At 50.6% G+C, this 25,921-nt stretch overlaps 2 protein-coding genes across 2 annotated transcripts; both read left to right on the forward strand.

Moving 5' to 3' along the window:
- Nucleotides 1-564: 564 nt before the first annotated feature.
- LOC103594569 (transmembrane protein 8A-like) lies at nucleotides 565-13,408 on the forward strand. Its single transcript, XM_008577803.1, has 4 exons — nucleotides 565-1,102; nucleotides 5,844-6,033; nucleotides 6,398-6,605; nucleotides 13,258-13,408. Exons 1-4 carry the CDS (start codon nucleotides 565-567, stop codon nucleotides 13,393-13,395), a joined length of 1,074 nt encoding a protein of 357 aa, XP_008576025.1. The 3' UTR covers nucleotides 13,396-13,408.
- On the forward strand, nucleotides 13,386-25,714 carry LOC103594563 (transmembrane protein 8B). Its single transcript, XM_008577798.1, has 10 exons — nucleotides 13,386-13,391; nucleotides 13,723-13,991; nucleotides 14,728-15,053; nucleotides 18,002-18,095; nucleotides 18,271-18,394; nucleotides 18,476-18,618; nucleotides 19,010-19,188; nucleotides 24,094-24,240; nucleotides 24,406-24,522; nucleotides 24,784-25,714. Exons 3-10 carry the CDS (start codon nucleotides 14,775-14,777, stop codon nucleotides 25,117-25,119), a joined length of 1,419 nt encoding a protein of 472 aa, XP_008576020.1. The 5' UTR covers nucleotides 13,386-13,391; nucleotides 13,723-13,991; nucleotides 14,728-14,774; the 3' UTR covers nucleotides 25,120-25,714.
- Nucleotides 25,715-25,921: the final 207 nt, after the last annotated feature.

Below are 25,921 nucleotides of genomic sequence, written 5' to 3' on the forward strand. Positions count from 1 at the left end.
GGACGAACCCAGAGGATTCACTTCTGAAAAGGGAGAGTTGCGGGATCTCTGTGAGCGAGTATTTGGGTAGAATCTGAAGATATCTGTGGGAGTCTGGGTTTGTGAGGGTCTCTGTAGGGTTCCTATGAGACTTCTGGGCAGCGGTCAATGGAGGCTTTGAGGATCTGAGGAGGGCGTGGGGACTCTGGTTGGGATGAGAAAGGCAAGCTCTTAGGGGGCTGGGGCTGGGCGGAGTTTGTCCTCGAAGCCCAGCAGGACGAAGTTATAGACCAATGGCATAGGGCAGGGGGCGGGCTTTACTGAGAGCGACCAATAGAACTGGTCGGGGGGCGGGGCGTCACGTGGACGTCAGGCCGAGGCCGAGGCCGCCGCCGCGGGGCCTGGTTATCGCCGGTTCAGCGCAGCCCGGAGTCGCCCAGGCCTGAACTCTCACCCAGGTCCCCGCCCCGGCCCCGGCCCGCGAGGACACCGGAGGCCACCCCCCTGGGGGTGGGGAGCGGAGCCGCGGGTCAGCTCTGCGAGCGCCCCGCGCTGGCCTGTCCGGCCCCGCCCCCGCCCCGGGCCATGGCCCAGCCCTTGTCCCGGCCCCTCGTCCTATCCCGATCCCGGCCTTGGCCCCCGGCCCCGCCTTCGCCCCGCTTCCCAAATCGGCCTCAGTCCCGGCCTGGGTCCCAGCGAATGCCAAGGTCCGGGTCCCTACCCAGGTTCCCCCTCCGGTCCCAGTCTCTGCCCCGGGCCTGGCCCCTATCCCCGCTTGGGCCCTCGTACCATACCCTGTCACAAATCCCAGCACAGCCCCTGTCCCAACCCCATTCCCAGTGTTTGCTTAAACCCCTGGCCCAACCCCAGCCATTGCTCCAGTCCCCATCACAGCCCCTCCTTCCATCCCATGCCCTGCCCTTGTTCAAGCCCCAGTGCCCAGCACAACCCAACCTCTTATCTCAGCCTTTGCCCTCATCTCTGTGTTTACACAAGTCTCTCCCACTAGCTGCCCCCCTCTCTCATACTCTGCCCCTCTCCCAGCCTCGGCTCAGGTCTGGGCTCCAGCTGCCGCCAGCCCTATTGCTGCTGTTGCTGTTCTCTGTCCTTGGCCCAGCGGCTGGTGAGTGCAGAAGCAGGATAGACTGAGGCAGGGGATGGGTTCCAGCAGGGAGGGGTGAGCTGGAGAGATTCAGGAGAGGTGGGACCTGGGGAACTAGATCATTGGGGAAGAAGTGGGGGAAAATAGAGAGGAGAGAGGTCTTACACAGCAGAGGAAATGGCAGGGTCGAAGAGTGGTAACTGAGTTTGAGGCTCAGCAGGTGGCTAACAGTCCCTAGGATAGACTCCTGGGTTTTCTTTTCTGGTGTCCATCCTGATCCCACTGTGATTCTTGCTTTGTCTTGAAGGCTTTGCTCCTGCTCTCAAAGTTTGATAGGGTGACATAGGTCGGTGTGGGAAGATATAGCCTAAACCTTTGAGATATTGGGCATGCATTCAAACAGGGTTAAGAAAATGGTTTTGAAGATAACATGTAGCAACAGAAGAACATGGATTAGTTGCCATTATAATGTGTTTTCTTCTTGTAATGAGTCTTGTTCCAGGGCAGCTTGGTTTGCCTAGGAATAATTTCTGACACTTTGGGAGCAGGGTTGAAACTCAGAGGCCATTTTACAGATGAGGAAACTGAGGCTCAGTGAGGTAGCAATTTGTCCAAGGTCATAAAGCTTGCAAATGGCAGTGCTGGATAATTCCTATCCCATACTATTTTTTTTCCTCCTCACTGCAGTATATGCTTAATAGAAAAACAGACCCAAGTTGGGAAAGGCCCAAAGTACACCTCTCTTCTCTCCTGTTTGCCCACAAGGGGACTTCATCCACAAACTGTTCCTCATTTGCCAGTTGTCAGCGTAGGGTCACCATCCAGTGAGGAAGGGATTTGGATAAGAGAGGGAGAGGTCCAACTTTTTAATGGATGGAATGTGGGAGGAGGAGGAGGTCCTGGCCTAGGGAATGTGCTATAAAGATGGCCCCATCATGAAATGACTATAATCTTCATGGCCCCAGCCCCTGCCACCTCCAGGGGGGGCACTCTTGATAGGATGGATTCTTTGGCAATAGCAGCTAACAGAGCAGCTGGGGGTGGGAGGTGGGTTTCAGTGACACTGGGGGCCTGGTCCAGTTTACAAACTTGAGGAGATCCATACACACCAAAGGTCACAGCCCCTGAAGAGATGTCTGGACACTTAAGTGTCTGTGTGTGTAACTGAGGGACCTGTGGGAATGCTGGCATGTTCAGCGTAAATACATGCTTGTGTGTAGGTAAGTGTAGGCACATGTATGTTGTGTGGGGTGCATGTGAGCCAGTGTGTCCTCTGAGTGCCCATGTTATTGTGTGAGGGGGAAGGGACATGTGGCCCACGCACATTCCTCTTCAGTTCTGCCTACTCCTCATACAGATAGATCACTGAAGTGTTACCTTCAGAAGTAGATAGTTCCTAGGATGAAAGCAGTGTTGAGTGCCTCCCACAACACATGTATTTTTTTTTAAAAATTTTTTATTTTAAAAGATGACTGGTAAGGGGATCTTAACCCTTGACTTGGTGTTGTCAGCACCACGCTCACCCAGTGAGCCAACCGGCCATCCCTATATGGGATCCGAACCCGTGGCCTTGGTGTTATCAGCACCGCACTCTCCTGAGTGAGCCACGGGCCGGCCCCCACAACACATGTAAATAATCCATCCACCTCCAGCCAATCTCCTTGAAGGAAGGAGCCATGGGGGACTCAGTGTTGATTATTGCTGCTGACAAGTTGGGCACTCAGCAGAGGCAGTAGCCAGTCAGGTTTTGAGCTCAATTTATAGCTTCCATCCCTGCCATCATGGCTTCTTCGTTAAGGGGCCCATTGAGCCACTGGGTTGGCTAGGGGAGGAAGTGACTGATAGCCACAGAGTGTATAAAGCTGAAAGTTGTGGATAAAATCTCAATTGCCTGGAAGCAGGTTCAGGCGCTTTGGGGAGAATTGTAATGAAGTTGGAAAAGAGCACCGAATAGTGCCAACTGCAGGTGGAGCCACCCTTAGTGATGTTAATAGTCAATATCTTGGCAACTGTGGCCTGGTGTGCAGGGGTGCTCTGTGACCTGGTGGTAGTGATGGGTTTTGTCTGAGGAGAGCCTGGCAGTATCACAGGACTATCACAGCACAGGACTGCACAAATGCTTCTTGTTGGCTCCAATCTCATTTCAGGAACGGAAGTTACCTCCTAGCTGTCCTCATCCCACCCCTGATCCTTGGGTCTTTTCCTTGGGCTTAGCTGTTTGCACTTAATAACCCAAGCATGCCTTGCCATTTCAAGAAATGACCTTTTATTCTGTCTAGTGCTATCACTAGCAGGGCAAGCCTCAGCCTGTGTGTGTGCACCCACAGGTATGTGCGTACGTGCGTGCGTGTGTGTGTGTGTGTGTGTGAAAGCATGTGTATGTGTGGTTTGTGTGATGGTGGGGAACCACCCTAGCTACATCGTAGAAGTACTGAGACATCTAGGATAGGTTCATCTGAGCCTGGCTAGAGCGTTGCTCATGCCTGGCTCTGGGACACAGCCCTGGTAGGGCCTGTTCAAACTCTAAACCAAAGCTTGGGGTGAAGGGGCTGTGGATCCTTTCTCAAGCATCTGCCTTCAGAACGTCTAGGTTCCTCCCAGCATTCCCAACTGCTGCTCACTCCCTTTCCCCACCAACCTATTCTGTGACATTTATAGCCCCTGGCCATTTTGGGGATGGCTTAGCTAGGTCCCCAGTTCTCCAGGCTACATCATGGTCTTTTGAATCACAGGGCTCTTTGTGCGTATCTGTTCATGCTTCCCAAAGGTCATTAGCTGCTTTTTAACACTAGCTCTCTGAGGGTCTGCACTAAGGGACTGACCAACATTTCTCCTAACAATAGCAATGGCTGATCAGATGTCCTATCCCTGGTACTAGCTTTAAGGAGGAGCAGCCCTTCCCTACCCCAGCAGAGGGTGCTCCAGAGCTCTGATTTCTTGTAACTAGTATCCAGGCTGTTCAGCTCTTGCCTTCTTCCTCTCAGTTGTCACAGCCAGGGCTCCTAGGAAACCTATCTCTCCCTTCAGTTGTGTGCATTTCCCTTCATCCCTCTCAGATACATCTCCACTGCTTTCTGAATGCTGTTCTGCGTGCCTCTCTGGGTTCCTGGGTAGTGCTTAGCTTGCAAGGTGTCAGGTCTTCCTTGCTGACAATTGAGACTGGTCACGTGGTCTGAACTGGGCAGACTAACTAGTCCTTGGGTGTAATCACTGGCTTTGAAGAAGAGCACAGGCCAGTCTAGGGCCTATGGTCTCCACTTATATAGGGCAGCTCTCTGAAGGGCCAGCCTTAACCAGGGTTCCCTCCTTCAGCAGCCTCCTTTCCCACATGCCTCTTTCTCTGTTATTTCAAACCCGTCATGTTTGGAGTTGTCTCCCATCTTCAGAGAAGGGGATCATCAGACTAGGTAAGCCCTGTTAGCAGGGCTTCCTACTTGGTGGAAAACTTCCCTCCAGAGTCTCTCCTACCTCCAGCCCCTACTCTGTCCTGAAGCTGCTTGAGTTCCCCAACTTCTCACCTGTCCTGGAGGCTTCCAGGGGCTGGATGGTCTTCTCTGGGGCTGGTCTGAAGTCCACAGAGCAGTCAGATTCCCCAGAGCTTTAAGCTGGGGGACCTTGCCTGACATTTGTGGTCCTCTTCTCTTACCCAGCTGAGTGGTGGATTATCTTTACTAGTACAGCAGTCCTCATCCCCGTATGTTTGCCTGACTAGTTGCTGACACCAGGCTTTCCTGCTCACCTTGGCTCTACTCGTGACAGTCATGATTAGGTATCCCAGCATTTCAGCTAAAGATGACCACTTTCTCCCCACCTCCCAACCTGGCCTGCTCTGAATATTCCCAAGGGGTTTGAGATTCCACTGGGTCAACAATTGACTGCTTCCCTGGGTCTCCCTCTGGGGAAATGCTCCCCGGCTGTTCATTCTGACCCTAGAGGGCTTGATGACTCTCCTTTCCTCCTTTTCTGGGGACTCTTGTGGTCCGGCTGTTCATTCTGACCCTAGAGGGCTTGATGACTCTCCTTTCCTCCTTTTCTGGGGACTCTTGTGGTGACCTGCCAGTTCTTGTCCTTGCCTCTGCCACCCAAGCAGGCCCCTTGAAGCCTTACCACACTTTCCCCTCCCCTCTCCTGCCCTGAGCCAGTACACAGACAGCCCTTGTGAAGCTTCTGAGGGTTTTTACTGCTTCTAACCACAAGAGAACAGAAAGGGGAAGAAAATAAACAAGGAAGTTACACAGTTCCATGCTGACTCCCAAGCCCCACAGGTGGAGTTCCAGCCTGCTTAGTGGCTTAAGACCCTATGCCAGCACACACACACACAGACACACACACACACACACACACACACACACACACACACACACACACACACACACACACACACACCCTCCCTCCCTTCCACACCTCTGTTTTGTTAGGCTTGGCAAGAGGAGAACAATGGTTCCTAAGTGAGGTGCAGCTGTGAGGTCATATAAAGGGTCCTGGTTTTGGATTTAGACAGAACTACATTTCATCATCAGTTTGATCTAGGTTTAAGCCTCAGTTTCCCTATCTGTAAAAAGAGGTTTTTTTTTTTTTTTTTTTACAAGGCCACCTTAAGGATTAAACCAGATGATGGCCAGGGCAGTGCGAGACCCAGTTCCTGGCTCAGAGGAGAGTGTTTGTTGAGTTGGTGCTATTGGTGAGGAAGACTGCATGCCTGTTGCTTAATGGAAATGCCCTCTGTCCTGCCCTGCTCCTTTCTTTTTCTCCTGCTTCCCAGGAGGCCTTTTCCTGACTGATTACTCCACCTGCTCACCCCGCAAGCTGAGTCCTTTCCGCTCCTTTGCCAGCACCGAGCTCTTCCACTTCCATGTTCCCGAGGATACGTTTCTGGCTGTTTGGAACCTCATCATCTTCAAGGAGCAGGGGGGAACCTTTGGGGACCACTGCCCAGACCAAAGTGTGACTGTGTGAGTGTCTGCATTAACCTCCTGACCCCCACTTCCAACCCCAGACCACTTTTCAAACTAAAGTGTGACTTTGTGAGTATCTAAACTGCCCTCCTGACCCTGACCCTGACCCTGTCCAGATTGAAGTGTGACTGATTGAGAGTCATGACTAATTCCTGACTACTGTATGACTGTGCGAGTGCCTGAGCTGACCTCTCACCCCTTTACAGCCTGACCCATGACATGGAACCACTTTGTTTTATGTGTCAGTTTAGAGAATCCACTTGTTTTACTGGTGATGAGTGACAGTTCTCCTTTCTTTTCCCCATTTCCCACCTCCTACCCCATTGTCTGCTTTCCTCCTCTCCTAATTCTGGTCCATCAGGTATTTCCGGTCCGGGGCACCCCCTGTCATCAATCCCCTGCATACACACTTCCCAGGGGACACAGCTGTGCCTGGGGTTTTCTCACTGACCCTCAGCTGGACACTGCCCAACCGCACCTCAGGCATCTTTAACGTCAGCAGCCCCTTGCCTGGGGACTGGTTCTTGGCTGCCCACCTTCCCCAGGCCCACGGCCACATCTCTGTCAAGGTGGGTTGATGCTGCCCAGGGCAGGAGCGGCCAGAGCTGCCTCTTCATCTCTGCTGAATTTCCCCCACAGGCTACCTGGCACACCAGCCTTGTGCCAGGATGGGCAACAGTACAAGGGTGGCTGGGGTGGGGCATGGCTAGAGGTGTGCAGGTTTCCTGGTAGGCCAGAGGCTACGATCTGCAGGAGGCAGCTTGGGAGCCTTAAGAGGATGTAGTCGGTCCAGGTAAGGTGAAGGGAAAGTCGAGAGTCTGGAATCAGGGTCTCTGGTACTGGGGAGTAGTGTTCCTTCGTTTGGAAGTCACAAGGGCAAATCAAGGTGATCAGAAGCCAAGTAGCGACTGGTCAAATCTGCTGCACAAACCCAGGACTGGTCGTGTTCCACGTCTTGATTGACAAGAGTCCTGATGACCCTCTTAGGCCGCAGCCCAGTCTTTAGTCCCTCTGGGAGAACGCACTCCTCTTCTGGCGTCATGTCAGACAGCTCCCCACACCCCATGGAAGACCATCAGAGGAGCCCTTTCCTGTTAAAAGGAGGCTTAGGGCATCAGGTGTCCATTCTGACTGTTGCCTCCCTTTCATCTAAATATCAGCACTGATTTCATAGAGCAGAGGTTGTTAGTCTGAAGGTCACCCACACCCCATGGAAGACCATCAGAGGAGCCCTTTCCTGTTAAAAGGAGGCTTAGGGCATCTGGTGTCCATTCTGACTGTTGCCTCCCTTTCATCTAAATATCAGCACTGATTTCATAGAGCAGAGGTTGTTAGTCTGAAGGTCAGGTTCAAAGGTCAGGAGGCTTCTCTGGTTTGGAGGAGAAGGAAATGCCACAATGTTTTCCTGCCACTCTCACATGTTAGACAGGCCAGACTTCCTCCTTGTACCGAGGGGATCTATAGGTTTGCTACTTCTGTTTATTGGAGGAGAGGGAGGGTGTGATGAGCTGGCCATTGTCAGAATGGATGACCATGTGTGTGGGGCCTGTGGTAAGGATGAAGGACTGAGCATGAGCAGAACAGGATTTAAAGAGCAGGACATGGTAGAATGAGAAAGCTGGGGGTTCGGGGTGTGTTTGTCATTGAGAATTGGGAGTGGCAGAAATTCCCAGTCAGGTGAAGGTTTGACTCAGATGTGTAACTCCAGGTTGAGTTCCTTGAGGGTAGGGACTCTGTGACTGTGTCAGACTCACCTCTCCTCCTCCTGCCGGAGCCCAGCATTCAGAGCAGGTATTAATAATGCCTTCAGATGAGCTGAGAATCACACAGGGACAAGAGCACTGGCACTGCTGTTGGCAGAGATGGGAGATAGGGTTGAGGTAGCATCTCTAGGCCTCAGTGGTAGACCTATTTTCCTGAGAGTGATATCAGTCCTAGGAGCCCTCTGGATAACAGCATATTAGGAGCTCTCCTGGAAGAGGCTCTGGGTTCTAGGTAGGCCTTGGCTTTCATCAGAAATAAGGGTTCTTCTGTTAGGAGGGACATCTTCATAGGTCTTTGGCCAAATCCCAAAGATCCTGTCCTTGATTTCAACTTTGATCCAGGGGCTGGCTGGTTAGCGCAGTTGGTTAGAGCGCAGCCTTGTAACACCATGGTCAAGGGTTCAAGGTTCAAATCCCAGTACTGGCCAGCTAAAACCCCCCCCCAAAAAACTCAACTCTGATCCTTGGCTCACTTTGTGAGAACTGACAGGGAAAATCCTCCTGAAGCCCTGCTGTAGTTATCCAAAAACCTGTCTGGGTGAGCAGGAGGAACCTGGGGACTAGGCCTGGGCTGGGATTATGGGAGCTGAGGCCTGGTTGGGAGTGGTTAGGGTGGCTTATGGCTACAAGATTGGGACAATGGGGACTCAGAGAAAGCAGTACAGAGAAAGGATGCTCAGAACCTAAAGGGTGATTCAAAGTGCCCATACCAAAGGGAGGTGGGCAGTGAGAAAAAGACTATACCTAACATGCCCATTTGCACCTAGATATAGCAAGCATGGCCTGGGGGACTTGGTACTGCAAGTGGAGCTCTAGCCAGCAGAGCTCCCCGGGGATGTGGCGAGACTAGAGAAAAGAGGGCACACTTGCACCTTGCCCATTGCCCATGAGGGGCAGCAGGTCTGGACACCATGAGAGACATAGCTCTTCAGCCAGGCCTCTTCTAGAGGTTGATGGGGCAAGGATCTTGTGTCTTCTAAGAATTTGATTAACTTCTGGCCTTGAAGGATTCTTAAGCTCTGCACACCCTGGTTAATTTCCCAGACTTTACCCTGTGGGTTCATTGCCCAGGGCATTCCTGTAACTTGACTTCCTGTGAGGACTGGCAAACGTAGGAAGTTAGGTGGGTTCAGGGATATCCTTTAAGAGTCCCAGCAATAAGAAGGCAGTGCTGTTTCTAGGGCCCTCCTCAGCTTTGGGGATGAGCTTAGATCTCCCTATAGCCCTTAGTCCTTTAGCACTTGCTTTGTGCCAGGTCTTGGGTTGGGTGCTGGGAACAGAGAGATAAATAAAATGCATATTAGTGAGATCCAGGAGATGTTTTAAGGGGATAAAGGAGAGATGGCTAACTCACTTGGTAGCATGGCGGAAGTGGTATTAGGAAACTGTTAGGAAGTGAGGCCTGAGGTTGAGAAGTCAGGGAAAGGCGTTCCAGGTGGTGGGAGTAGCATGGGCCAAAGCTTGGAAGGGAGAACTGAAGTGGGGTGAGTGAAGGAGGTGGAGGGGTGAGCACAGGCCAGATCGTGAAGGGCCTGGAAGTCCTGAGAATGATAGGGAGCCTCGAAAGGTTGTAAAGGAAAGTGACTTCTCTGGTCTAGGCCACTGTCCTGAGTGCTAGTCCCATACTTCTGCTGGACTCTGGGTCTGTGTTATTACAACATATCCTAACACCCAGCACAGAGCCTGGCACATGGTGGGGGCTCAGCAGATTTTTGTTGCCCTCCTCTCACCTTCTCAGACTCATACTATTCCACATTGATTTCATTTCTCCTCCTTTCCTTTTCCCCCTTCTTCCTGTCCACCACTTCTGTCTTGCCCCCATGCCTCTGCCTCTTTGCCTTTCCTGTGTTCATTGTAAGGTGCCCAGTTGCTAGTCTGTCCTGACGGGCTGTCCTTTGGCTTGTGGATACCACTGCCACCCAGGTGGCTCATAAGGGGAAAGGTCTCCCGAATGTTTAGGGCACGAGTTCTCCTTGAATGCTTCCCCTTTCCAGGTCTAAGATTTGAAAGTAAATGAAAGTAGGTAAAGTAATGAAGGCAACTGTGTGGAAAGCAAAGAAGCAGATTATACATAACAAAGGGCTCTGTTAAAACCACCACCTAGGACCAAACATTACTCAGTGTTTTAACTGAAGTGGTGAAAATCTGCTAACAGTGCTTCTTCTGCTTTTCCTCCTCCTTCTCACTTTATTTGTGTCTTGAATAGGTAATATACGTACCCGCTACAACATTCGAAAGGTACAAAAGGCATACAGTGAAAAGTAAGTCCTCCTCTTCCCTTCTAGTCCTTCCAGTCCCCGATTCCCGTCCCCAGAGTTAACTAGTAACTAGCTGTTAAGTAGTTCCTTGTATTACTCTTTCTTTCTTAAAACACTTTTTCCTCATGGCCTTTGTGAGTTTATGGAACTGCCCTGGTTTTCCTCCTGCTCTCTGTGTCCTTTCCCGACTTCTCTGCTTGATCTATACATGTTGTAGGTGGCTCCATGTTTGGTCCTGGGTCAACTCCTTTTTTATCTTTCCATTCCCTTCTTGGTGTCTCCAGCACAATAGTTTTAAATACCATCTTAAGTTAATGCACCCCAAGAGTTTTCAGCCAGTCCTAATTTCTTTGAATCTCAAGCTTTATATGCAACTGCTAACTTGACATCTCCAAACTGGATTTCTAAAAAATGGCTCAAACTTAGTAGGTACAAATCAAAACAAAGCTAAAAGTAAAAAACTCTTCGATTCCCATTTCACTTCTCGCAGTTCAAGCCTCTTTTTTCTCTAGTCTTCTTCTTTTTCTCAATAAATTGTATCATCATCCACCAATTGCTCAAGCCCCAAATTTTGGTGTCATCCTTGATTCCTCTTTTCCTTTATTTCCCCACATCCAATCCAAACAAAAAAAGTCTTGTAGACTCTACTTCTAAAGCACGCCCCGAATGCATCTACTTCTCTCTGCTTCACTCTCAGCACGCTTCCCTCGGCTTTCTCCTACACAGTCTCCCTGCTTCCGCTCTTGCGCCTGCAGTCTCTCCAGCACTCATTTACTCCCATGTTGATTGGTGCTGACTGACTGTGGGCCGGGGCTGTGCTAAGTCCTGGGGTGTTTCCATAGAGAAGGCCGGGTCTTCAGGCATCTTCAGTTTGCAAGCCTCACCCAGAGCCTGGTACTGGCCACCTCACTCAGGCCTTTCTAAAGACACGCAGCCAGCCCATACAAGGACATTCTAGGAATCCCTCTACCTTGCCTTCTACTCCAGGATCTTTCAGACTATTCCTCCACTTTGCACTCTTGGCTCTCCTCCTTTCTCGAGCTTCCTTGCTTTGGCCCTGTTCCTTCCGTGACTGCTGATGTTGGTTTAGCCTGTTGACTCAGTTTGGACTCTCTCGCTTGGCTTCTGCTTTGGCAGCTCTTGAGGACCTGACTTCTGGTGCCCTTTCTCTGGCTGCATTATAGGGAGAAGGTTCCTGTACCTTCTCTGGTCTCCGCTGACTGAATGCTCCCTCCACATGAAGGGATGGGGATTAGATGTTCACGATATATAGTATAAGGAAGGAGTACATCTTAACCAGAAAGTTCATGTCAGCTGATCTTTTAGTCAGGTCAGCAGCGAGCAAAAGGTGGAGCAAAGTGTTTCTTCCCCTGGACTGTCTAGGAAGGAAATGGACCACCTCCTGATCATGAGCCCCCCCACCCTTGGGACTCATTCACTGCAAAATTGTTGTGGCGGTGATTCCTGCCTTAGGAGGTGGGGTCAAGGAAATGACTTGTGAGAGTATTTCTGGTCCGTGGGGTTTGACACCAAAGATGAAGGACATATGCTTTGGATTTCCTTCAGACATCCAAAACATCCAAGACATCAGAGATGGAAGCTTCTGAGCAACTAGGTCAGTTCAGGAGCTTTCTGAAGGGACCCTCTTTTTGTTATCCATTCTTTAACTCGATAGCTGTTTTGTAGCACCTAGTGTGTGCTAGGTGGTGTGCTAGGCACTGGGGATGCAGTAATGCCTAAGGCACAGAAAAATTCCAGGCAGAGGGTAATGAGATCTTCCGTCTGGCATCTATCAAGATGTAGCACCTAGTGTGTGCTAGGTGGTGTGCTAGGCACTGGGGATGCAGTAATGCCTAAGGCGCAGAAAAATTCCAGGCAGAGGGTAATGAGATCTTCCGTCCGGCATCTATCAAGGAATTCCAGGCAGAGGGTAATGAGATCTTCCGTCTGGCATCTATCAAGACCTCCTTCCTGCCTTGTGGAGCATGCTGGAAGTCAGGCTGTGGCTGGCTTGCTCTATGGCATGGAACTCAGTGGGATGTCAGGGCCTGGAACTTTTGTCCAGAGCAGGATTTAGATGTATGTCTTGGTCAGAATAACCACGTAAGTGAATGGTGGCTTCTGGTTTATTGGGCCAGCAAAAGGCCATTTGTCCAGAAGGTCAGAGAAGACTAATTAGGAGCTCCTCCTCCCCTGAACTGTTAGGTTTGTAGGGCTTTTGTAGTTGCAAATGCTGCAGAAGAGGAACCACGACAAATGGGCCTGTGCTCACTAGAGAGTGATAAGGCCATGCAGGCGAGGGGTGGTGTCAGTGAAATAGAGAAGAAGGGCCTAGAGATTTTATCCAGGGGAGAGAGCTGGGGGAGATGTGGTCGTCCTCTAGTAACAGAAGAAACACAGTCTGAGGCCAAGAGAGCAGATGTATCTGTGGGTCCCCTAAGGCCAGAGCAATGGGAGATGAGTCAAATGACAGGCATTGGCTTCATAAAGGACAAAACTGCCCGCAGCTGGGCTCATTCATTTATTGATTCATTTATTCAGCAAACATTCATCTGTAAGGCCCTGTGTTAGGCCCTGTGTCTGGAGGAACAAAAATAAAATGAGACAAGGTTACTGTTCTTAAGTTGCTTATAGTCTAGAGGTTGCCTGGGAGGTAATGAGTGGCCCTTCACCAGGGTTATTAAAGCAGAGGCTAGATGAGCACTTAGGAAGGGACAGAGTGGGGAATAAAGGAAATTAAAGATTCCGATTGGTGGTGGTGGTGGGGTTGGACTGGAGGCCTTGAAGGAGCTTTCTGACCCCCCAAAAGAGCCAGGGTTTTGAGTTCCTGAGGGCCTGGTGGGGGAGTGGGTGGTTTGAGATTACAGTGATGTGGGGCTAGCCAGGAACGTCCAGGAAGGCTTAGACTGGGAGAAGGGGCAATTAAAGCCTGATTGTCAGGAGGGCCTGGGTTTGAGTCCAAAAATCTCAGCCAGTGCTAAGGATTACAGCAGACTGTGCAGTCATAAGTAGGACGGGGGTGATCAGAAATGACTGCTTAGGCAGGAAGGACCCAGAGCTTAGAGAGACCTCGGTAAGGGCCCTGGGAGTGGGAGGCCGGAGGAGGTTTCCCCCTGACCTGTCCAGCAGGTTCTGTTTGCCTTGGTTTAGTAGTGCTCCTGCTGTGTCTCTCCCTCCCACCACCCCTGCTTTTGTCTCAGGGTCTCCAGGATGAGTGTCAGTACCTCCTTCAGCCGCAGCTGATTGTCCGGCGTTTGCTGGATGTTGCAGTGCTGGTTCCTGGCCGTCCCTCAGAGCAGACCCTCTCCCCCCACAATCGCTCAGCCCTGTACAAGTAAGTCGAATACTCCCCCAAACCTGGTCCTTTCTCTCTTCCTTCTCTGGCTTCAGGCAGGTTGCAGGGTTCTCTGTTGGCTCTTCAGCCTACCTGCCTAATCCTGCTCTCACTCTAGCGAAACTGTACTGCCAGGTGACCTAGAGTCCTCAGCATGTGTCAGACCCCTGCCTCCCTCTCTCCCAGCACAGAGGGAAGACCTAAAATGGCTCCTGTTCCCCTGTGTCTCCTGCCCTCTCCATGCCCCCTTCTTCCCAGTGTTTCCCTCCTTCTGGTGTCCCTCTCACCTCTCTTTTTCTCCTTTTTTACCCCCAACCTCTCCTCTTCCCAGGGTCTTTGTGCCTAGCTTCACTTACAGGGTTTCAGCACAGCTGGTGTGTGTGGGGGGCCGTGGGGTATCTGCCTGCCCCCTGACACTGCGCCTACGTCCTAAGGCCCCACCTCTGCACAACTCAAGCTCTGTGGCCTGTGGAAGTGCCTCACTATGCCAGCTGGAGCTGGCACTGCCCCCCTGGGGGCACTGGGTCTACGTGCGTGTGGAGACACCATCCCGGGGTCCTGGCAGGACCATCCGCTTCCAGCTGTGTGTGCAGTTGCAAGGTCAGAACCCCCACATCTGCTCCAGCCATTCAGCCTGTGCAGACATCTGTGGCTGGGAAGTGACCTAGGTGGCGGTGTTCAGCGGCCCTTTGTCATGTCCCTTTGTCATGTCCCTGCAATCTCCTCCACTGCACCCAGTCTCCTTCACACTCCCTGAAGCCCTCCCACTTGGAGCTCCAAGTCATTGGGAGGCCTTCAGGCACCTGACCTGGGACAACTAAAGGATCTCATTACTTTCTTTGATTTAATCTCTCAGTTTCCTGGGGGTAGGCAGGAACAGCCAGGACCTCTGGGACACTGTCTTTGCCAAACCTCTTTCAAGCTAGTGAGACAGCCTGTCACACTTAGTTATCTCTTTCAACAGTATCTTCACTGCCCTTGGGAAGGGAGAGATGACCTTGATTCCCTCCAACATGACATTCCATTAGCTTTGACCACTAGGAAGCTCCTGGACTCTGTTCTGTCCTGTGACCCTGGATGCCCCACATTCCCAAGGGACATCAGATTCTAGCTGTCACCCCTCCCCATCCTTTGCTAAATCTTATCTGGCTCAGATCTGTTTTCTTTGTTTGTTTATTTTTTGTTTTTATATTTTAACATATACGTATGTATGGGGTACAGTGTGTTGTTTCAGTACGTGTATATACTGCACAATGATTCACTTAGGGTAGAGAGCATTCAGATCTGGTTTGTGATGGGGCTGCAGGCCCTAGCTCTGGTTTCCTCTGCCCCACAGAGTGCCCACGTCCCAGCCTGTCCCGTGCCCTGGTTCCTGGAGCTGCCATGAACATGCCCCAGTCACTGGGCAACCAGCCACTGCCCCCAGAGCCACCATCCCTTGGGACCCCTTTGGAGGGGTCTGGAGTGACATCCCCACCTGAACACTGCTGGCCAGTACGCCCAACTCTGCGTAATGAGCTGGACACCTTCTCTGTCCACTTCTACATCTTCTTTGGCCCCAGCGTGGCCCTCCCCTCTGAGCGCCCAGCTGTGTTTGCCATGAGGCTGTTGCCAGTGCTGGACAGTGGAGGTGTGCTCAGCTTGGAGCTCCAGCTCAATGCGGTAATCTTGGTTGGGAGTGGGGAGGTTGCCCTGCGGGGGAGCTCGAAGGGGAGGGTGTCAGGGGTGTGGGGTCCCTTACTTCCTCCGGGAAGTCTGTCCAGGTTGCTTCCACCCACCCTTACAGTTAGGGACCATCTCTCAGCTCAATTCTGGTCAACAAACATGCTCTGTGTATTGACTCTGCTACCTATGGGCTGGGTCACCCAGGGCAACCCAGAGTGGCCCAGGATCTCCCAGTTTTGTAGGCTACCCTCCTGCTCACTGACGGCCTCCCTCTATGGCATTTGTTCACTTTTTCTTGCATGTCTCCTGTGATGAGGAGTTCACTACGTCCTGAGGCCATGCAGCCCATGTTTGGACAGCTCTGATTGCTAAAGGCATTCCTGAGAAAATTCCATCAAAATCTGCCTCCATGAATTTTTACCTACTGATCTTTGTCTTGCACTAGAAGCCATATCCAGTAAATTTATCCCTGTCCTTTTTTTTTTTTTTAATTAGTAGACTTTATTTTTTAGAGCAGTTTTAAGGTTACAGAAAAGTGGAGGAGAAAGTACAGAGTTCTCATATGTCCCTTCTCTCCCCGCCGTGCCCTTATTATCAACATCTTACATTGATGCAGTGCATTTGCTACATCCCTCTCCTATTTTAACAGCCCTGCAGATGTTCCCTTGACCTCCCAAAAGCTGAACAACCTTGTTGTCTTAGGGACCTTGCTGTTTAGACCTCTGCCCTGCTCCACTCTCTCCTCTAGTCATACCTCTGCTGGTCATCATGTCCCTGGAATATATGACCAGAGAGGGTCTGACGAGGGTTGCAGGTGACAGGATTTGTATTCGTGCAGCCTGAGATTTACCTCTGTCAGCGGCTACATCACTGTGGGTTCCACTGGGGCTTGTGGTGAACTAAGATCCCTGCATCTTTTTCCTTCATTTTTATTTTCTTCAAAACAGTTGTATACATTTACTTTTTTATTGTTAAAGTAACAGCATCACATAAAAACTTTGGGAAACAGGAGAAAACATCCCCCTAACAAAACTGTTTAATTTTGGGTTCATCCTCCCAGTCCTCCACATTAAGTGCTTTGTTTATCTAGTTGCAATCAAAGGGAATATACGTTTTGGGGCCCCAAGCCTGTGAACTGCTGCCAGTTCCCATCTTGTATTTTTGCAGTGAATTTTTGAACCTGAATGGAAGAATTTATGTCCATCCTTGGGGCGTTGCCTAATACTGGTTTGAGCCTTGCAAAGCCAGCCTTCTGTACCTCTTAGGCATTATTGCTGGCATTCCAAGAGTGGAATGAGGGCAGAGCCCTGTGCCGGGCCACTCGAGATTATCTTCAGCTTGGCTTTGATCCAACAACTGATGTACTCTTTCCCCAGCCAGAAATCTATTTGACTCTACTATCTTCCAGCTGTGAGGGCAGGGACCACTTCCCAGTCAGCCAGCCTGAGGCCTGGTCTGTGGCTTGATGTGGCCTCTTAAGAGGCATGGCTCAGGACTTTCTAGTGATCCTGCTAGTCAGAACAGGGCTGATTTTCAACCTGAAGATGTTCCTTATTTTCGAACTTAAATTCTCTCTCATTCTGTTCTAAGACTGTATGGATTTTGTGTTTGCTTATTGCCATGCCTTTGGGCAATGACGGTGAGGTCTTGATTTGACCTTGAAACTGTTGAGCTCGAATCAGAGGCCAGCCCCACCCACACTTATTCTTTCTTCCTCAGTGCTCTGAGGTTAGAGGCCCGGCCCCTCAATGTCCCTTTCCCCCTCTGTCTGCATTCCTGTCCACTCACTCTAATGAGCACCTGCTTACGTTCCACCCACGTGCATGTTGTGACACTTGCCACACACCGCAGATGGCCTGTTATATTTACTGTGAAAGGTATATGGGCACATCTAATCTGATCTTTCCCTCCAGATATTTTGATTTTTTCCTTGGATCAAGAGCTGGACATATGGATCAGAGAACTGAATACCTAGAGGACATTTTTTCATTGGCTGCCTTCTAGAATGACTTTCACTGAATGATATTTTGGCATATTGCCCTGGGCTTGCATTGAGGGAAGTTATAAGCTAGTTGTATGAAACTCACGCTAGCAGTTGTGACAGCACTCAGTGCTCGTTTGGTGAAAATGTATCTGAGAACCGCCCCTTTGATGCTGTGCTTCTTCTGGTTAACTTTGTTCTTACTGACTCACAAATCTCGAAACTCATCATGTTTCCTTCTTTGCTTTGGTCGCTTGGAAGTCGGTGTCAAATATATGGCCCACACCCAGGGACAGAGTTTATTTTCCTATGGAGATTTAAAATTTTTTTCTCATGCATTTTATCCTGTTTTATGAATTTAATACATAATGCCCAAATCCTCCTTGAATAAAGTGAGCTTATGGCATTCATTCTGTTACATTTATTCCTGTGGATATCCGGTTTCCTTTAATCCAGCCAGTTGCTACATTTAATCTCTCGGGCATTCTGTTATTTCGGTACCCAGGATCATTTCACCTGAGGAGGAGGGAGTTTCTATGCATGCTTCCCACCTCAGGTCCTGGTGAAGATGACTGAAAACCTTACAATTACATTTGTCCATAACTAGTTTCTGCATCTGGCGACAGCCCCTGCTGCCCCCAGTAAGCTAGATGGGACTGGAAAAGAGGGTATTCTCTCTTGCTTGGACAGAATTGAAACAATTCTGCCCAAAGAAAAGATTCAGGATGGGGTCTTGCCTTCTCATTACTCCTTGAAAGCTTCTTGCTGTGGAGGATCCGGTGTTTGTTACAGAGGTTTCTGTCCTAAGATGGAGGTGAGAGAGCAGCTTTGGTGTGCAGAGGTCTGGAGGCATGGGCTGTGTGTCCATTGAGGGCGTGGAGGGTTTAACAGGTGCAGGAGTCTGGGGGTGGGGTGGGTGCACCGGGAGGGCTGACAGCCTCATCTTCATACCTGCCCTTCCCAGAACTCTGTGCGCCAGGAAAACGTGACAGTGTTTGGATGCTTGACTCATGAGGTGCCCTTGAGCCTGGGGGATGCAGCAGTCACCTGTTCCAAAGGTGGGGTGAGAAATGGGGGAGGAGAGGATGCGGGTGGTAGGGTGGGGGGAGGGATGGTATGGAGGAAGGGCAGGCTAGGGTCTCTGGGAATTGGGGCAGGTGGGTGAGGGTTCTTGGGTCCTGACTCCACATTGCCCCCTCTTTCCTCTTCCTGACCCCTCCCTTACCCTTTCAGAGTCCCTGGCAGGTTTCCTCCTCTCTGTCAGTGCCACCTCCAGAATGGCCAGGCTGCGAATCCCTTTCCCGCAGACGGGGACCTGGTTCCTGACCCTCCGTTCCCTGTGTGGGGTGGGGCCTCGGTGAGCAGTGGTGGGGTGTGGGGGGCAGGGCCCGGGGTGGGAGCAGCCTGGGACCCTAGGTGACCACAAGTGTGTGTGCAGGTTCGTGCAATGCCGCAATGCAACGGCCGAGGTGCGTCTGCGCACCTTCCTGTCCCCATGTGTGGATGACTGCGGGCCCTACGGCCAGTGCAAGCTGCTCCGCACACACAACTACCTGTATGCAGCCTGCGAGTGCAAGGCTGGTGAGCGGGCTGGTGAGGGAGCAGTTGTGGTGGGATTCCTGGAGGGGGTGGGTGTGCAGGCCATGAGTGGGGATGGGGTCGGGGCAGCATGAATTGGAGATGGGTTTGGAGAGTGGGAGGCAGAGCCAGGGTGAGACACCCTCCACTAGCAGTGGCATAGGGCTTGGCAAGAGGAGCAGTTGTGGTGGGATTCCTGGAGGGGGTGGGTGTGCAGGCCATGAGTGGGGATGGGGTCAGGGCAGCATGAATTGGAGATGGGTTTGGAGAGAGTGGGAGGCAGAGCCAGGGTGAGACACCCTCCACTAGCAGTGGCATAGGGCTTGGCAAGAAGTGTCTGCTGAACCCTTGGCGCCCTCTCTCCTTTTCCATCCTGTGCCCTCCCCACGTGCAGGGTGGCGGGGCTGGGGCTGCACCGACAGTGCCGATGCGCTCACCTATGGATTCCAGCTGCTGTCCACACTCCTGCTCTGCCTGAGCAACCTCATGTTCTTGCCACCCGTGATCCTGGCCATTCGGAGCGGATATGTGCTGGAAGCTGCTGTCTACACCTTCACCATGTTCTTCTCCACGGTATGCAGTGGCGTCTCTATCTTCACAGTGTCCTTGTCTGTGGTGGTGGGTAAGGGTCTGTATTTCCACCATGTTCTCCACAGGTTTGGGGATGTCTGTACCTTCACTATGTCTTCTGCAGCAGTACTTCCCAACCTATCATGGCATGCATAGAAAATGGTAATTTTTGTAAGGAACATTGGGGTAAATGAACAAAGCTGTTTGCAACTTAATGTAACAAGTGCAGGTCCAGCCGCCCCACACTCTGTCCACTAGGAGGGCTGAGGAGACCCTTACTCAACACACTGGCCGAGAAACTCTGTCCGACAGTGTGGAATTGTGTCTGCATCTGTGTCATGTTCTCCTCTGTTTGGGGCAAGAATCTGCACCCGCATCCACGTCTCTGCGTGGAGAGTGTTCACCTTCATCACGTTCTTTCATGGTGTGAGGGCTATTTACTCTCTGCTCATGTTCTCCATTGTGCTGGGGATTTCTCCATCTTTAGCACGTTCATTCTTATGGTAGGAATGTGTCCCCATTCAGTCACCATGGCCTCCTTGATTTCTCATGGGAACTTTTGGAAGACAGAGGGTGTCTCTATATTGGGCAATTTAGAGAACAGCCTGGCTTTCAGAATCCTAAGACACTTTACGGACTCAGCTATGTCCAGAGGCCCTGTGGGAAGTGGCGATGTGATATAAAATCCAGCTCAAAGGAGAACAATTCGATGAAGATTAGTATAGTTTTAAACCCTCCGCTCCCATTACAGAACCTCCACAATCCTTTCCCTGTGTCTTCCTACTCCTTCATAGTCAGAAAGCTTCATATGACAAGAAGCATCAGATATAAGGAAAGACAGAAAAGTGAGTCTGCGAATGTGACTTAACCCCAAGGAGGTTTCTTTCCCCTCAGATGCCACATCTAGGGATCTTTTCATCTCATTTCGGGGCTCTTGACATCTTGTGACATACAGTGCCTGTGAGAACTGCAGAAAGCTTAGATGGACTCGCTCTCCTCATGTCTTGGCAATAAGGATATCAAAAAGGACAATGCATGTCTCCCTGGTGTCCAGCATCACTAGATCAGACATATGTCAAAGTTACAGAAATCTTACTTATCATCTGGGGCAAATGTGCTCAAACTGAGGTTCACGGGGTCCTCCTGGACACTCATCCCCAGATGAAGAAGAGTAGCTGTAACCATTCTGCATAGAGAGACCTCGGCAATCTAAGCTGGGTGAGAAGCATGTACCCCAATTTTGCTTGAGTGGCTCTGTTTTAGGCCTCCTCTGACAGTGTCTCATTCTATTTTTATATTAGACACTGTTTCTCTTTCTTATTGCCAGATGCCCTTTATACTGTTTCTTGCCAAATCCTGTAGCAACAGCTGTTCTACCAGCCCACTTGTGGCTACGTGCAGATCTAATGTGATTCACAATTATTAAGAGTACCTTAGTGTATCAGGAGCCTGGAGCATGTGGGGGGAGCATATGCATTCTCCTGGGGCTGGCATAAGCATCCTGGGCATTGGCCCCAGTGTGTTCAGTTTTAGACGACTGTTCATTATCTGGATACAATGGCGTGTCAACCTGAAAAGAAAAGACCTTCCCTCCAGTAGGAACACTGGCAGAGCCTTAAATGCCTCCTCAGAAAGAGCTCCTTTCTTAAACAAGGGAATAAGCAAAAGAATAGGGAAAAGCTACTAGTTTTGAGGTGTTGCCTAAAGTCTTGCTCTCACTCCTGTTCTTTTTCCACCAAGGCCAAAATGTAGACCATTTTTCCTGGCAGGTTCCCTGTTGTCCCCCTTCTCCCATTCTTTACTTAGTTTGGCCTTATTTTATGCTGCAGCAGTGTCCATTTAAGCACCCACTGGTCATACTGCAGTTGACAGTACCAGGACAGTAGGTGACAGTCATCTTCCCTATCTTCAAATTCAGGACAGTCTACACCTGGGAGTAGCACATCAATTCCTATCCAGGGCATAGGAGCAGACAGTAGGTTTATGATTCAGGAGTTTCAGATGTAAAATATGTTTAAAAACAAAAACAGGCCACAAACCTAGCACTTAATTTTGTATATAGTCAAATAGTTCAGCTCATGATAACAGCAAAATCACATCTACTGAACACGTGCTGTGTGTCAGACACTGCTAATTTAATCCTCACAATAGCACTGTAGTAATAGATAGGTGCGTTTATTATCATCCTTTTTTGCAGGTGAGGGAAAGTTAAGTTCTTTGCCTCAGGTAGAAGGTGAGCAGTAGAGCCAAGATTCTCACTCGGCCTCACTCGAGACCCCTCACCTGTAGTCGCTGACGTGTAGAGCTCCCCTTGCACCAGTGCAGTGAGCATGCATGGATAAATGTCTCACTTGTCTTCAGTTTCTCCGAAGTCCTGGAGTGTGTAGAGAAATACAAGACTTCAGTTTAGTAGTACTCCCCAAATTCTTAAAAGATAAGAGCCAACCAAGAGATCAGAAAACATAACCACACCAAATATAAAAAATCATCAGGGAAAATATATCAAACACTGCAGCTGTACAAGTCTAACCCATACAGTTCAAGCCGCATACCCTTCACAGGGCTACCCGTGTCCTTACAATCAGATCCCCAAAGACTCAGACGGATGTGACATCCCGGGTCTGTGTGGCCTTCCTTGTTGATTGCTGGTTTCCTAGCTGCAAGCCTGCTGTCCCCTCATCTCTTCTGTTCCTCACACCATCACACATAATTCTCAGTAGCCCTTGGCAAAATCTCATAGCTGTTTCCAAGAGGAAATGGAAGCAGGAAACAAAAAATAAGAGAGCAACATTAAGTTCCATTTTATCTTCAACAGGGTCAAAGGAAACATTAGCAATTTCTTTTTCATCCTTTGTCTCTAGAGACTGACTCTTGAGTATGTTTTCCCATTCTGTTGGTGGCAACCCTGCATGTGGGCTGGATTCCATTTTCACAGCCAACCTGGTTCAATTTCCCACCTTCTTTTCCCCAAGGGGGGATGCTGTTTGATTTACGTTGGGTGTCATTGTTTGTGATACGAATTTAGGACATGACACTCCTTTTCCTGAATCATTCTTCCTGACCCTTGCCTCCACCTTCTCATTCTCAGCTATAACTCATTCAAATAGGAGGCTAGATTCTCTCGTTTCCATTCTTCCCAGAGATTACAGAGACCCCATTGCTGTCAGTGAGTGAAGGACTTGGGGCGTTGCTCAGCTATTTCCTGAGCTGTGGACTGCATATCCCTGCCCTCTACCCACAACCCAATGACATGGCTCTAGAGGGCCTGGTGATCTGTCTCACTGAGGTCAATAAGGTGACCTGTTTTTTGGTGCACAGAAATCTTGTAACTTAGGGTTGCTTTTTAATAGAATGATAAAGAAACTGATCTGGGCTGAAAGCAGTCCCTTCTGTCTCTTCTGTCAATGATCAAGCCACTTCAAAGTCTGTCTTTGGATGCCACAACACTTAATTTTCCTGTCCCAGCTTCATTTCAGCCTGATGTACTGTGGTCCAACTCCAACCCTGGCAGCTACACCAACTTGTTTTTCATGTCACAAGATACCCTCAGTAGCATGGATCCCAGAAGACCTGGGGGTAATATGCAGGGGACAGAGATCAAGACTGAGTCACAGAAGCTTAGGAAACTTTTTTGATCTACTGACGTCTACTGGCATGGCTCAAGCTCAGCTCCAATGAGTAGATTTTGATAAAGTTTATACAGGCAAGACCCTTTTTTCTCCAATATAGCCTTTTACTTTTTTTCTTAACCCTTCTTCCATCCCTGCAGCACAGAGCGGGGATGATAGAAGATGAGAAGAATGAGCATGTCCCTAGGATGTTTGTTCTCAGTCTGGAGCTGCTTGTCCTCAGAGGTCCCACCCAGTGTCTTTTCTTTTGGTGGTCTCATGAGGCACATGAGCACTAGAAAAGTCCACAGGGGGAAATGTGTTCTCATCAACTTCGCACCAAAGATGTTCTTAAAACCCTATATATTCTTAGTGTCTGGCATCGATAAATACTCAAATCACATGAATTCTACATAGAAATTCTGAGGAAGGTGACAGTAAATGTTCTAAGATAAAGGGAGCTCAGGTCATCCCTGGATAACCCTTTTCACAAATAAGGGAATGCAGGATGCCAGAGGCTGTGATAGCATTGCCCAGAGAGACATGGGGCCTGGGACCACAGACCAAGGAGGGCTGATGGCAGACCTTGCTTCCTTAGTTAGGGTGCCCAGTATAGCTTGATCCAATTCCACTTGTGTCCCCTGTGTCCTCTTTGAACCTCCTCAGTAGCCTATTCTTTGCTGTGTTCTCTGCAGGTAGGATAGGTGGTCACTGTCCCTTTCCCCGTGTCTTCCTCATAGTGTGAAGTGCCATGCTTTTCTACATGGCCTTAGAAACTGCCTTTTTTCTTACTGGCATTGGGTAGGAGGGAATGAAAAGGATCAGTTAGTGTGAGTCCAGAGAGTGAAGCCCAATTCAGAGTCTGGGCTATCGGGAAACTGGGACACGCAGGGGAGGTTTGGAATTCGGGTTGGCCAAGAGGCCAGAGCTGGGCCCCAGAGCTTGGGCCAGGTATAGGGGTTATAGGTGAGACCTGTGGTGAGCACCAGGAGATAGGGAAGGGTTTGGCTTCAGCTTGAGAGATCTGGACCCCCTGGCCTGGCACTCTATATAGTACATTCCAGAAGCAGGAAGATTAGGAAGGCAAGGACCAGGATCAGGGCTTCCAGATACACATGGCTTATGAAGCAGACCAGGCCTCCACCACATTCTTCTCAGGAGTGGGGGAGTGAGGCATTTCCCGGTTCTGCTCACCTGTGACCTCTGACCTTTGCTTCTCTGACAGCTGCACACCACCCCAGTTTCACAGACCTGGATCTCTGCCCCAAGTTCTCTCAATGCCTGTCATTTCTTCCTGCAGTTCTATCATGCCTGTGACCAGCCAGGCATTGTGGTTTTCTGCATCATGGACTACGATGTTCTGCAGTTCTGTGATTTCCTGGGCTCCTTAATGTCTGTGTGGGTTACTGTCATTGCCATGGCTCGTTTACAGCCCGTGGTCAAGCAGGTCAGTCCAGAGTGGGCCCTGGGGGACAACCATGATCAAGGTCTACTTGAAATCCATCCCTGACCTTTCCCTAGGGGCATTTCAAGTGCCTCTCGCCATCCTGGCCCAGCCCCTGGAGTGCCATCCCCTGGCTCTAGCCCGGTCCCTGGAGTCCTCTTTCTTTAGGTGCTGTATTTGCTGGGGGCTATGCTGCTGTCCATGGCTCTGCAGCTCGACCGGCATGGACTCTGGAACCTGCTTGGACCCAGTCTCTTTGCCCTGGGGATCTTGGCAATAGCCTGGGTAAGGGTGGAGAGGACAATGGCAGGGGGAGGGGGGACGGAGAGTCCAACTGGACTTGGGTGCAGGGTCCTGGGTATCTGGTCCCAAATTTAAGGTGGGCTTGGGCTCCGTCATCATCACCTGCTGCTCACAGTGCCCACTCTAGTCTTGGTATGTACCTTTAGGTCACAACCAGGACTCAGGTGAAGCCTGAGAGTAATTGGCTCTGGTTTGGGTTCTAGGGCCTCACATTCCTGAGCCCCACTTCTCTGCCTCCCCCAGACAGTACGCAGCGTCCGCCGCCGGCATTGCTACCCACCCACATGGCGCCGCTGGCTTTTCTACCTGTGCCCGGGCAGCCTTATTGCAGGCAGTGCCATCCTACTCTATGCTTTTGTGGAGACCCAGGACAACTACTTCTACATTCATAGCATTTGGCATATGCTCATCGCTGGCAGTGTGGGCTTCTTGCTGCCCCCTCGTGCCAAGACTGACCACCGGGTTGCATCTGGAGCCCGGGCTCGGGGCTGCGGTTACCAGCTATGCATCAATGAGCAGGAGGAGCTGGGCCTTGTGGGCCCAGGAGGGGCCACTGTCAGTAGCATCTGTGCCAGCTGAGAGGGGCTTTGGGCCTGGCCCTTGGGGGATATGAGCGCTTCCTAGTTTTCTTCCTGGGGGCATGGAGCCCTCCCAGGGATAAGAGACAGACTGTATTTTTTGAGGACGTGGAGTCTTTCTCAAGGACATAGAACTCTTCCAGGGACCTGAAGCCCTTCCAGGACATGGAGAACTTCCCGAGGGGCTGGAGTCCTCCTGCATCCATGGAATCCTTCTTAAGGACTAGAGCCTATGCAGGGCACAGGGTCCCATCAGGACCGAGGAGTCCCTCCTAGGGGTGTGGAGCTTTTCCCAGGGATATGGAGCCCTCCTAAAAACATGGATTGCTTCTCAGGGAGACAAAGCCCTGTTGGGAACATGGAGTCATTCTAGAGGAAATGGAATCCATCTTGGGGAAATTGAATCTCCAGATTATCCCATAGGCTCAGCAACTCTGGCCTCAGGCGTCCTTCCCAGAGCCAGTGTCTGGGCTGTGCTATGCTGGGGAGGGCGGGTTGCAGAACAGATGGAGCTGGGACAGGAGTTGCGGTGGCTGGTATCCTGAGTCTATGCAGGTGGAGTCTGGTGTGTCTCTAATGAAATATGTGCTGGTTCAGTGCTGCCTTTGTTTCTTGGGGTGTGGGGAAGGGAGGTCAGGAGGGAACCTGAGGAAATCAGCAGGGGTGATGGGAGCCCAGCCTGAATGAGCTTCTGGGAGATACTGGCTAAAACTTTTGCCCCAACATGTACACGCCCGTATCTCTCTCATCTGGTTCCTGCATTCATTTCCATACACTTCCTAATGCCTGTTTCTCAATTCCTA

The sequence above is a fragment of the Galeopterus variegatus genome, unplaced genomic scaffold (assembly GCF_000696425.1).
Source record: "Galeopterus variegatus unplaced genomic scaffold, G_variegatus-3.0.2 Scaffold1578, whole genome shotgun sequence".
NCBI classification, from domain to species: domain Eukaryota; kingdom Metazoa; phylum Chordata; class Mammalia; order Dermoptera; family Cynocephalidae; genus Galeopterus; species Galeopterus variegatus.